This window comes from Epinephelus moara, chromosome 2, assembly GCF_006386435.1.
Source record: "Epinephelus moara isolate mb chromosome 2, YSFRI_EMoa_1.0, whole genome shotgun sequence".
Lineage (NCBI taxonomy): Eukaryota > Metazoa > Chordata > Actinopteri > Perciformes > Serranidae > Epinephelus > Epinephelus moara.
Genome location: NC_065507.1, coordinates 29,368,060 through 29,381,554, shown reverse-complemented (window position 1 = coordinate 29,381,554; position 13,495 = coordinate 29,368,060). Strand labels below are relative to the sequence as shown.

The following is a 13,495-nucleotide window of genomic DNA, read 5'->3' as shown; positions in this document are numbered from 1 at the left end:
TTTATTTTGACAGAATTAAAGACAGTAACACCATAAATTGATACAGAAAATCACAAACTGGGGCCAAAAAAAATCACCAGAATGCAGGAAAGTAAGTGTTTGATGCTTAAAATGTTCTTGTCGGGGGCCCCTAAACCTGCCTTTTTAAATGTGTCCTCCTAAATGTGGAAACAAAACCTACATACCCATATGAATTCTGCCTTACATACATACCTATACAAACTATTTAAACCCAGCAGGTATTTAAGTTTTTATTTTTATTATTAAACCCTTTTTGTTTGTTCTCCAGGAATAATGTGTGTAAATATTTTATGCTCCTTAGTGAAGTTAGGTTTCATCTTATATTGTAAAGAAATAATAGAACCAAATATCATAATATCATACTCATCTTTAATTTGATGTTACAGTTTTGCCTTAATTGATTCAATCACAGGTCGTTAGCTCTAAACATTCTTGGTTTTCTTTTTTCATCACTCAAAGTTTATTGAATTCCAAACATATGACATTACAAAACCATCTCATTAAAAAAAGCAATAACACAAACCTTAAACAAAATCAGATAGAAGTAAGATAAAAAAAAATGGTAAGACTAATATTAAAAGATCAAATAAAAGCCAATAGACAATAACAAAATTAACAAAAAACGAAGTAAATCAAAATAACAGTATTAACATTTCATAGTAATTGGTAAATGGACTGCACATTCACTCATTCACACTCACACACTGATGGAACAGCAATTTGGGGCTCAGTATCTTGCTCCAGGATGCTTTGACATGCAGACTGGAGGAGCCGGTGATCGAACCGCTGATCATCCGATTAGCGGACACCCCGCTCTACTTTTGAGCCACAGTTGCCCATGGTAAGTAAATCTGTGTGATTTCCACCATGCCACAATCAAATGTCCACTCAAAGTCCTTAAAAGATAAATGTTTAAATAATGCCCATTTAATAGTGAGCATAGAAATGTTTCCTTCCACCACATGACCCCCACATCCTGTACACACTACAGAGGAAGTATCTCTGTATGTTAACAAATACATATAACAGCATTTTGTAACAAACATATCAATATAAGTGTGTGTAATTTATGAACCTGGCACTGAGGGAAATTACTTTACCTAATGCTCAGAAAAGTGCACTCACTGGTTCCCCTGTAGTGAGTGAAACTGTAGAAACTTTCTCCATTTATTATTGTAACTTTCCTCTTTTATAAGGCTGTACAATATTCTCTCAATACCCATTTCCTTGTACAGCTCTATACTTTTGGACAATCAATCAGAAGAAACTGGCCTTTTTATATTTTCACAATCACAGTCACCTTAACCTAATAAATCTATAGTGTGTTTGTTTCAGATTTCAAATTTTTTTAATCCAGCAATAGCGATGGTGACTGTTTAAATGGTGGATGATCAAGTCTAATGTTTAAACCACATTTTGGCCTACAGTTCTGCAGGTAAGGCCTGGCTAGAGTTAGAAATCTCGCTCCAAACTTTTCTGAAATCTTCTCAATCTTATCCATATTTTCAGCGAAAGGGCCACTGCAACAATGTTCTGTAACTATAATAAACACCAATGGGCAAAGTTACATCAGCTGCATGCCTCATTACTTTGTCAAAACACCTTTATTAATGAGCCCCTTTGAGATATAATTAAATGATGTATTATTAACTGTCTCACATTGTAATTAATCCCTGGACAATTAGTAAACCTCCGGCTGATAATGATATTCCTCGCTGTTTGCTAACGAAGGATGTTGCTTAATAACACCCAAGGGAGACTGTGACATGTGAGACTGCATGTGGCACAACAACTTATAAACATTTGATTCCCTCATTTTAATCACTATGTTTTCAAATATGTGAAACATTTGAATAGATAAAAATCACAGTTAAAGTATCACAACATAGTCTTTACTCTACTTTACTTTTTTTCTCCATTTGTGTGTGATGTTTTCCAAAAAATGAAAAATCCACAGTTTTGATGAATAAATTAAAAATGTAAAACATATTACAATTGTACTGTCCAGCCTTTTTATTCTTTTACTGTGTCCCAGAAGAAAACTGCTCATTGAAACAGTGCACTGAAGTGGTCACATCAGACCTCTGGGAACCAAGGACTTTGTTCATGCACGCAGAAGAGCCACTAGGACATTAGGACATCAGGAAAGACTAATCATCTTCTCACCCAAGAGAAATGGACATGGACAAATGGACCCCTTAGGTTGCTTTATAATTGATTTGATCCTTTAATTACTTTCTGTGGTCTTTCTCCAAGTAAAATATGATAATCTATAATAATTAGGGTAATGAATTCTGTTGCCTCACAGCTAAGTGCAAGTTGCAAATCTACTATCTGGGGACTTTTTTTTACAGTTAACACAATTTTTTCTTTCTTTATTCATTTCTTTTCCCTTTTTTTTGGTGTGTACACAGGTTTCCTCTCAATCCAAACACATTCACCAACTGTAAATTGTCCTGTAAGAGGCCTATGAGCGGCCCATACATCTGCTTTTTATATTAATCCAGTTGTGTAATCGCACAGCATATCCTCATACAGTGGTTCATATGATGTCTAACAAATTAGCACCCCACAAATGGCGTCATCACGTTACGTCCTTAACATAAAGTTAAAGGTAAATCTAAATAGGTTAGGAGTAGAAAACTAAAGTTATGTAGGTAAGGTTAATGAAAAGAAACACAGTTGCATGTCTTTGCCTTACATACTTAACGTAAACTAACATTCTTGATGTAAAGTTACGTAGGTTAGGTTTAGGAAAAGAAAGATATTTGGGCGCTACCACCTCATGTACTTAACTTAAAGCTACATAGGTTAGGTTTAGGAAAGGTATGAGGAGAAGAAAACATGGTGGCCACATAAATAACTCAAAGTTTACTTGGTTTCACACAGGACACAAACACCAGTCTGCTGGGGGAAAGTACTGGTTGTTTGACACATCCACCACCCCAACCTGCCTTCACATGCAAACTTTTGCTGTTTGTACTATGTCCTACCTTATGTCCGTCAGTGCATTGGTCACATGGTCGCTTTTCTGTTTACTCAAAAACAAATATTTCTGCCTCCTCATAGACTATATTTTAGACTTAAATATCTGTCATGACACGTGTGAATTATGCAGGGTTTTAGGTCATTCAGTCAACTTGCAAAGATTTAATGTAACAAGTTAAATCAAGTAAGAGCTCTCTCCACCGTTGACTTTATTTTAAGGATGTTTTGTTTGTTGGATCAATTGCTCATATTTGATATGTCAACTGTGATGCACTCTGATTTGATTAAGGTCAGATTAAACTTGTCATTTCACAGACCACAGGTAGCCCACTGCAAAACACAGACAACTCTCTGTATGTAGATATAAACAGCTTATTCTGAGGTACAAAAAACACAATGATTCCTATTCTCAGGTGATATAAATGATTGAAGTATATTGTATACCATTCCTGCCAGTAGATGCCCCTAAATCCTGCACACTGAATCTTTAAACCCAAAACCCTGACTGTTTTGCTGGCATGTAATTGCATAGCGTTTTATTGATTTTTAGTCATGAAATTGAAAGAGCTAAATTAAATTTCAAAGTCAAGATTTCCATCTGGAGCCTAACTTCTCTTAGATAAAACACCGGCACTCTAGTGGCAAGGACAGTCAACTGATGTCACATGTTACTCGCACAAAACTTAAATAACAGGAGTTCTTGCTGCTGAGTCGGGATTCCCCCCTACACAGGCAAGGCACTATCATCTGGGGGAGCAAAAGCAAATGTGTTTTTTCAGCATACAACAGTGACTATGCCTGGTTGAAGGTTTTGTTGAACATTTATTGTATGTATATATATATATATATATATATACATACATGGTGAACATCAGCATTGTTGGGGTGTAACATTTAATGTCACAGTAATGTAATTTAATTGTGTGTGTTGTAATGATGTTATTGTCCCCACAAACACAGAACACATTTGTGCTTTGATAATAAAAGTATTTCTACAGGAGAAGGAGACTGATTTCAAAAAAGTAAGTATTGTTTTTATATAAAAAGCATTTTTTTAATTATTTTTTTAATTGAATCAGTTTATATTTTTTCTTTTACTCAGATTAGTTATTGTAAGTATTGCATGTGTTATTTTTCTTTTTTTCTTTTGCACTTGATGTCTTTTTGTGCTAAATAATGCAGGGTACCCGATATGCCTCCTAAAATGTTTGCTTTTGATTGTTGTACTTTGTACTTTTTTCCATTTTTCATCTCTACCACTGAAGCTTCTTACTTTTTTTTTCTCTTTTAGGTCTTTAATCAGTTTAAACAGAATGGAAAGCAACGTGACAGGTGATATCCTGAGGATCCAAGGCTTTGACATTTCTCCAGAGTTCACCTATCCGCTGTTTTTCTTACTGCTGTTTGTTTACTTCACCCTGCTTTTTTCCAACATAGGAGTCCTTGTGCTTATCATCACTGAGAAGAGTTTGCACCAGCCCATGTACATTCTTTTTTGTAACCTGTCTGTCAATGATCTAATAGGTAACACAGTCCTGCTGCCTCAGCTGATGGCTCACATCATTTCAACCGAACGCTTTATCACCTATAACCAATGTGTGGTTCAAGCCTTTCACAGCCACACATTCGGATCAGCCTCACATATGATTCTCATCATTATGGCCATAGACAGATATGTGGCGATATGTCATCCCTTAAGGTACAGGTCAATTATGACTACCAAAGCTGTGATTGGGCTGTCAGCGAGTGCGTGGGGGGTGTCCTTGCTGCTGGTGTCTGTTTTGATTGGTCTCACAGTGAGACTATCCCGCTGTAGATCGGTTATACAAAATGCTTACTGTGACAACGCGTCACTGTTCAAGCTTTCTTGCGAGGATGTGTCCATCAACAACATCTATGGACTCTTTTTCACTGTGCTGCTGTTCAGTTGCTCAATGGGAGGCATCGCTGCCACCTATTTCAAAATAGCTCTCATCTGCCTGGTCAAGAAAAACAAAGAGTTGCAAAACAAAGCAATTCAAACTTGCGCCAGCCACCTTGTCCTTTATCTTATTATGCTCTGGTCGGGGTTTCTAACAATCATACTGCATCGATTCCCAAATTACCCAGATTTAAGAAAGATTGCTTACATTTTATTTCATGTGATTCCTGCTAATTTAAACCCAATTATTTATGGGATGCAGACAAGGTCATTACGTGATAAAATTATCCAAATACTGCAAAGAAAAGTGACTCCAACCTGATACCATTCTTTTTTCTGTACATACTTTGCAACTTTGAGCATAAAGACACACTAACTGTTTTAACTTGTCCTAAAGCCTGTCTGTATCTGGAACTCAAAACATGTTTTATACCCAGATATCTGTTTCAATTGAAGCAGTTCCTCCATTTTAATTTTAGTTGCAGTTCTTTCTGCATGCACGTAGATGCACAGTCTTTGTCTTCTGTTACCAGATCCCATGTGGTTTGTGGATACATTCAGACTATTTGCAAGTCAAATTATCATCACAAAGTGTGAAGACAATAGGGTGAGTGTCTCTGGCCCCTGTGTGCATGGAGCCCAGTAGCAAGCTCTCTACCAACCTCTTGTGTCTCAGTGCTAGAATAGCATGAGAGTCACTAAAATCACAATTTCCACTGACCTTGCCCAAAGTGTTCCTGTCATGAGGAGCATCCATGAGCATAAGATTACTGATTTTCATGTTTGTTTTTACTGAGTTGCAGGGATTATGGTAATGCTTCATGTTGTGTCATCACATTTAAACTCAGAATAAGATGTCATCATTGTGTGTCACTACACTACAACAATACAATGCAAAAAAAAAAACCCTTTACTTGTTCATATGATATTGTGCATACAACTGTATAAGCTTGTAACAATACCCAACACACTCACACTCGTTGGTGCTAAAACTCCAAAGGTTTGTTTTATTTTATTCAGAATATCCAAGATTAACAGCTATTTGTTTTTTGACCTGTTAATATGGATCAATGATTTAATTTCAGAAAAAATTTATTTGGATAGTCTGCCAATAGATGGTTTATAGAGTATTTAGAATGTTTCAATAGCTTATCAGCCAATAATTGATTATTTCGCTTTGTCTGCAGATGTAGATGTAGATGAACAGATCATCTGTAGAGTATATGTGACACTTCATGAACATACATATTATCAGTTGAACCTGAACTATTCATTCAACCATTCACTCAAGTTCAACAATAGTATTCTGCGACTATACTCGTGAATTTTCTTTTAAAATCTATAGGTAGACATATATGGAGAAGTCAAAACAGTTGAATTGTTGAATCTCAATTAATGAGCCATTGAAATGTTACAAACTATCTGCCAGCGGACTATCCAAATAAAGTGTTACCCTGAAGAACAATTTTCCACCTGACAGTACACATTTATCGTTTCGTTTTTCCAAATCAAAACTGATTTATAGCAAACTACTGCAGATGAAGCATTCTGTTTTCCCTCGGGTTCAGATTAAAGAGTCATAGCCCATTTTGTAACATTAAGACCAGGGATAATACACATCAAGAGCCAAGCAAATGTTGATGGTCCAGGGGATTTAAGGGATAATCCATGTGAGCTACCCTGAGACGCTGTTTTCTCCTGCTCTGATTTTATGTTCTTGCTTGCCTGGTTTTTATCTCTGTAATATATTGACTCCTCTGTAAAGTTGGATGATTCTCTCTCATTATCTGGTTCATGTCATGAGAGTAAAATTACATCTTTTCTACCTCCTCCTGAAGTATATTACAGTCTACTATATACAAATCACATTTATTATTACCTCATACTAATGTGTCTGTTTACGTATTTATATAAAAAAAAATCAATCTAATAGCTAAAATAAAGCCACATTTCCAGTTTTTCTAGAAATATAAAATTAAACTGGAACCCGATGTTCTCTGTCATGGCATTATCAGAGCAACAATAGTCTGTCCAGTGTGTTGTTTGTTTCATCGTTGTCCTTTTGTACTGTATTAGTAAAATCTGTTTATTATTACCCTTGACTTACTGTTTCAGACACAATGGAATAAATGTACAGAACCTAATCAATAAATATGTATTTATTTATAATAAAAGCACAAAATTGTGGAAATATCATCAATAGAAAAAGTATTGATTTGCCAACACGCTTGATATTTCTCGGCTGAGCTTGCTAACTTTCACACATCATTTGGACAAAAGTTGTAACAACAAAACCCATGAACAAGAACTTTATCAAAGAGTTCTACTTATAATTAGGTCTACAGCAGGGTGGGTGATGACACTGCCTCCAGAACAGACTGTTTCTCATTGGATAAAGTCTAGGAATTAAAGCTGGGGTCGGCAGTTTAATTTTTAGGTAAAATTCCCATAATAAACTTTAGGCATGTTGTAATTCAGGAGGACTGAGAGAACGCTAGACTTCTCACCTTCTCTTGTCTCTGTTTTCACGCTAAGCCATGACACTCCAAAATCATCAAAATCCAGTGCTTGGGCAGTGATTTGCGGCATCAAAAACCAACGAAAAAAGGTGTCCTTTAACATCGGCATGATACGCAGTCAGTTGCCATTATAGTTTAACGTGTTTGGTATTTAAGGGAAAAAAATGTCAATTTGTGATGTTGTACCGACGTAGTGAGTATATTTTGAAAGAAACTGTATGTTAACGTTGAAGTTCCTGTGAAAATGGATATATTTTGAAAGAAGACAATGCATGTAGCAGGCAGAACTTGACATGGCATTCCAGAACGTCAACAACCAACGCGCCCAGGGTACCTTGCACATCGTATGTGGACATGGAAAGTCCATGACCAAATGGCAATATGTGACTAGATCAGAGTGAGAATGTGTTGCGTGATGTGCCTGGCAGTTGCATGGCTGTTCTACAAATGCAGATGCGTGCACATCCCTTCTGTAAAAGCCTGATTCAATGGCGGAGACTCCTGCAGAGAAGTTGCTATATCATCATTGGCAACAACTGTCTACACTGCATAACAACCCCAAAAAAGAAGACGGACTCATCAAAAAGAGAGACTACAAGAGAGTCTTACAACAAATGAAATAAAACGTGTCAGTATTAGCAAAGCGTGGCAGAAATGTACAGAAAATGTTGCTATTAGTTTAGCCTGCTGCTAACTGGAGTTAAAAGCTCATGGTGGCAGCTTCAAGTTCATGTTTATGTAGCTAATGTTAGCCAGAGCCTCGAATCACACTGTGTCTCCCCCCTCTCTCCTCTACAGACACTTCGCTCAAGGGAGAGCAGGCGGCAGCTCCAAAGACGGACCCCTTCAGTTAGGAACCCCTAGTAACCCAAATCCAGCCAGTGCAAACCACAGCTATGGGACCAGACAGGCCAGACTCTCTGCTAGATCAGCAAACTTCCTGTTAATGCTCTCACACAAGTTACACTTGGTGATTCCGCTGTCCACCAGCCTGCTGTGACTCCTAGCACTGGGGGATGTGCACTGGCCGAATTTGAGTTGCTACAGCAGCCAACTGAAGCTCGGTTTCCCAAGCTGCTGCCAGCTCTCCTCCCAGGGAAGCAGTCCACACTGGCAGGGAGTGAGGTGGAGAGACCATGGGGTGGCTAGCTTGCTAATTCTCATTTGTGGTCTCATAAACAGACAGAGTGGGGCAAAGAGGGGCTGAGCAAATGAGCCATGTGCAGCTTTACAATGAAATAAAAGTAAACACATGCACAGAAATATTGGTTGTCTGGGGGGATTGCCTTAGGACATAAAGACGAAAGAGGAGAGCTGTAGGAGGAGGATGTGTTTTCAAATTCAAATTCAACAATTATCACTGCCATTAATAACAGCTTCTCATATCTGCAGTCAGATGGCTTTACCCATGATGAGAAGGCTCATTAAAAACACCATTATGAAAAATATCCACATGAAGAAGCGGTCTAAAACTTTGGCTACTTTCTTCCACTCCCCAGTCCTTTTCTGCGTGGCCCTCTGATCTCTGTAACAGTTGGCTATGTACTCGATGTTTCGCAGCAGCTGCCTGTCATTGCTTATGCTGTTGCAGGAAACCTCTCTGTCCTTTCTCTCTCCATCACTCACACCTCCCTTCCTGCATCTCCTTGGACCCCCCGAATCTCCACAGTCCATGCTCATGAAAATGCCGTTCTTCCAAGTGCTGTAGTTGTTGGTAGGGTTCCTCCCGATTGAGCCTATCGGGCTCATCATCTGATCTGTGTCATCCCTCTCCTCTGCGGTCATGGAGCCCACTGTCTCTTGTCCTCTCTCCATTTTGAAGACATGGTCCTCTCTGCCTGGTCCTGCCTGGCCATTCATGGTGCAGTTGGTGTTCTTTACACGTTGAGGTTCCTGTTTCTCCGGCTGTGGTGACAAGCAGTTCTCCCCGACTTCATAAACAAAGCACATTCTGGCCATGTACTGCAAAATGACTTTCTTAGCCCACTTGGGAACAGGCTTGGCATCTGGACCACAATGGTGTATGTTCATGATGAAGATGGTCAGGGCAGTGGATGCTGTGATCATGGTCATTGTAGCAATGTAATACTTTCCTGTGGAAGATAATAAGACGGGGAAATCAACATAGAGTTGTAACTCACAGTCATCACATGTTTGGATTTGACCCCATTTTATTACCCTTACCAATGAGTGGGACATTCTCAGAAGGTGGCATGATCTCTGCAACCAATAACTGAAAGACAGTGAGTGCCAGCATCACGGTGACACCCAAAGACACCTTCTCTCCGGAGTCTGCAGGCAGGTAGAAGCCCAGTGGAGCAAGGAAAGAGATCATCACACATGGTATGAGCAAGTTAAAAACATAAAAGGATGCTCTTCTCTTGAGTTTCAGTGTATAGGTCACATCAGGGTAAGGGTCAGCACAGCAGCCATACAGAATAATGTTCTTCTTCCCTGGCATACCCAACACCTCCCATTCCACATTTTCCACCAGGTCAGCCAGGTCAGCACTCTCTAAGGCATTCAGGATGTCCAGCTGGTTACCATTGTAGGTCCAGGAGCCGTATGTAAACCTGCACTGCTGAGCGTCGAAGGGGAAGAAGGACACGTCCACTTTGCAGGAGCTCTTTGTGATAGCAGGGGAATCCCACGTTATCTGGCCATCATGCCGGATCACCACATTGGTGTCCATGGAGCCGGTGAAATGATCATCAGCACTGAAAAACAAATAAAACTTGTCTGCAGCAGTGTTTACATTTATACCAAGAGCATTGATATTTTGGATACCTTTAGAAAATAACTGAAGAGTAGCTGTAATTTCCTGGAGTAGGCTGTAAATGATTTGAGGAGGAAACTTGATCAGGATACAAACGCACAAGTACACCAACTGAGGCAAGAGTCAACACATTTTGGAGAGTTGTACTCATTCCTCAGTGTTGTGTCTGCATTTTATATAGTTTCAGTAACACTCTGTTTTTGTTTATATGTGTGTCAGCATGTGGTTAGTGTACATAGTATGAGCTGTTAGCAGGTTATCAATGTGATGTAATCTGAGGCATCTCTAGAAACCCATCTACAAACCAATCAATGCCAAGTCAGTGTTCGAATGCTTCATTTTTCATTTTGTTTTTTCACCAGTAAACTGGTGAAGGAAACTAAAAGGAGGTTTCAAGTGTCAGACACAAATGAGGTCAGTTTCCTAAGCGCAGTCATTGACCCCTGCTTCAAGCAATTAAAGTGCCTGTCTGACGAGGAAAAGAAACAGGTAAGATGAATTGTGAAAGGTTATCAGCGTTTGAGTTATTGATAACTTACAGAAACACTGCGTGCAATAGTCCACCTTCCACCTGCTGTTCCACCTCTCTATCACTCTCTCTCTCCCTCTCTCTCTCTCTGACACTGATGCAGCTGCGCTAAGTCCTACCAAAACTGGGTCTGGTTTGGGTGGTTGATTAACATAAATAAATATGATTGATTACTATATCTTCCCTGGTCTTGTTGCATATTGTCAAAGCTGCAAATATTCACAGGTACTTATCACTTATCACAATGTGTATAATGTAACATAAAGGCGAACCTTGGTTTGGACTTGCAGGTGTGAAAAGGTCCTCGATTTGTTTTTCTTGTCATTACATCTATATAAAAAGCAGACAGAGGCCTGGACACTCCCATAAATAATGGCTTTAAGGAATGCTCAGCTTGTGCCTTTTATCCTGACCAACAGGAGCCACACTTGGATAATCACTGAATGATTAACCCAATACCAGTCCGACCTACTTGTTATATAGGACTATATCAGGTCTCCATACATAACTACTAGGTATGCGGATGGTATCGAGTCCATCGTAATCATCTTTATTCCATTTGAGGTGTGCATCAACCCACACTTGCCGTATCCATAAATATGCAGTCAAAATTTGGTTTCGCTCATCCTGTAAAACATTGAAAATTATAGAAAATAATTGACAACAACAGGGGACATACTGCAGGTAAAACAGAAATATGATCTAATATAAAAATGGCATTATTGTGTGGGTGTCTGCACAGGTTCTTTTCATGCATACAATCTTGTGGTGACTTGTGTTGAAACTGTGGTGTTTTACCATGTCGATAATTTGCGACAGTGTAACCTGCAGGGTCACGTTCAGGATTGTGTTTGTGTCCTCCACAGGCCTCAGCGCACTGGTATAGTCGGTGAATAAATCATTCAGGAGCTTCTGAGCATATTTCCCCTGAGCACACCAACAGGCTAAGACATGGAGAGAAACCATTCACAGTCATATTGCTACAAAGAACCTGTTGTATTTCAGTCAATAATGCCACATCACATTTACTTTGTATTTTTTTGGTCAGGGAAAATTAAATATTTGCTCTTAAGGACAATTGTTATCATTTTCGATCAGTCAGTGCAATCATTCAGAGCAGTCATGTTGATGCTGCGAGGGAAGAGAGGGAGAACATGAGAGAAAATGTGGATGCATGACAGATGGTGAAAGGGGACAAAGACGGATGTCAGGCTAGACTGCCCTTCTATAAAGCTCTAATGCAAGATCAGGCAAATCTGCCATTAAGTACCAGCAATGACTGTTCCTGTTCAGACTGTGTGTGTGGAGTCAAGCATGTGTTGACTGATGGCACATATAGACAAACAACATGTAAGTATCAAAATGAGCTATATCATTCATATGCTGTGAATACAATAAAGATTATTCAATATGTAAATGCCAACTTTTGATGTATATTTTTTCATCTTTTCCAAGGAACTTATTCATGCCACTTTTACATTAATAATTCCAAGCTACCAGGAGTTTAAAAATAGAAACACTAGTTTATATTATATCCGGAGCTTGTTTTCAGTGTCAACAATGGATTTGGGCTGGCCAGATGTTGACTTGAAACGCTGTTTCAATAAAGCCTCTGAGCTGGATACAAAGAAGGCCTGCAGGATTACGGTGATGGCAAATCCCTAAACAACTGGCTCCAAGTTTGCAGGTTCTGGATAACAGCTTGCATGGAAGAGGAATGGAGATCTGAGAGGGAATGAATGACGCATACAATTTGAAAACACTGACATAACAGGGAACTACGCACATTTTCAAAATTCATAGATGTTATTCCTCTGGTCGAAGACAGTCCAAATGTATTAGTAAACATGAACAACTCTCTCTTAAGTCCAAGTTTGTGATGTCATAGGAATATAAAGTCTGGAGCTGCTCCACAGACAATGACTTGGGAAAGATGTTAGAGATGACACTAAGAGCACCCAGGGGAATGTTCTGAGTATATGGGTACATTTTCTAATTCAGACCTGAAAACACTGTATTAAAATAAAGATCAATTTGATTTAAGTAAGAAAATAAACATTCTGTGGGTCCATAATATCAGTTTGTCATGGAGCAGCTCCAGATGTTATAGTTGATGGCATCCCAAGTTTGAGATTTTCTTCTCTGATTTCTGGCTTTCACAGACATTGACTGGACTTTCTCTGCCATGGAAACAACATACTGGAATTCTCAACTTAACTGGTGTATTCAAATGAAATACAACCAATGAGCATCAGAGTTGATCGACAATATTTTATGCAAATATTCTTAACATCTCGTCATCATATTTGCTGGCACAGCGTTGGTAGTTTTCTTGTTTTTCTCTGTGGAAATAACTTAAAACTGAAATGAACTAAAAATAGCCTACAACACTTTAGATCACAGGACTAAAACTTAAAATGAATGGAAACTTACTTGGCAAAATACTGACAAACAGAAGCAAGCGAAATAAAGTTTGCACTCTCCATCGTTTCATCTTGCTGAAGCAAATCATCTCGATCCAAAGATCATTTGAGCTGCTGGGTGCCAAGTGCCATTCACTGGCAATCAAAAACAAAATAGAGAAACAAAAATCAGACTGAGAGAGAACACAGCGTGAACTGCACGAGGCCACCAAGTGCGACTGATGCTGAGGAGGAGAGAGGCGGGGCAGCATCACATGTGAACCACATACAGTAGATACACAGGTTTACAGTATGTCTCTGATATTCAAAATAAATTTC

General features: G+C 38.8%; 2 protein-coding genes across 4 annotated transcripts; one reads left to right on the top strand and one right to left on the bottom strand.

The window, feature by feature from the left end:
• The first annotated feature begins 1,027 nt into the window (after nucleotides 1-1,027).
• On the top strand, nucleotides 1,028-7,005 carry LOC126408940 (olfactory receptor 52N5-like). Of its 2 annotated transcripts, none has more exons than XM_050074755.1 (2): nucleotides 1,028-1,049; nucleotides 4,342-7,005. In XM_050074755.1, the coding sequence occupies exons 1-2, from the start codon at nucleotides 1,028-1,030 to the stop codon at nucleotides 5,250-5,252; spliced, it is 933 nt and encodes a 310-aa protein (XP_049930712.1). In that variant the 3' UTR covers nucleotides 5,253-7,005. The 2 variants fall into 2 exon arrangements, with proteins under 2 accessions (XP_049930712.1, XP_049930705.1); XM_050074748.1 differs by lacking the exon at nucleotides 1,028-1,049 and adding an exon at nucleotides 3,977-4,031 and having other exon boundaries at nucleotides 4,301-7,005.
• An 82-nt stretch (nucleotides 7,006-7,087) lies between these two features.
• chrna10a (cholinergic receptor, nicotinic, alpha 10a) lies at nucleotides 7,088-13,391 on the bottom strand. Of its 2 annotated transcripts, XM_050067860.1 has the most exons (6): nucleotides 13,188-13,391; nucleotides 11,553-11,698; nucleotides 11,227-11,381; nucleotides 9,994-10,166; nucleotides 9,634-9,741; nucleotides 7,088-9,542 (listed from the first exon to the last, which is right to left on the bottom strand). In XM_050067860.1, the coding sequence occupies exons 1-6, from the start codon at nucleotides 13,264-13,266 to the stop codon at nucleotides 8,842-8,844; spliced, it is 1,362 nt and encodes a 453-aa protein (XP_049923817.1). In that variant the 5' UTR covers nucleotides 13,267-13,391; the 3' UTR covers nucleotides 7,088-8,841. The 2 variants fall into 2 exon arrangements, with proteins under 2 accessions (XP_049923817.1, XP_049923809.1); XM_050067852.1 differs by having other exon boundaries at nucleotides 9,634-10,166.
• Nucleotides 13,392-13,495: the final 104 nt, after the last annotated feature.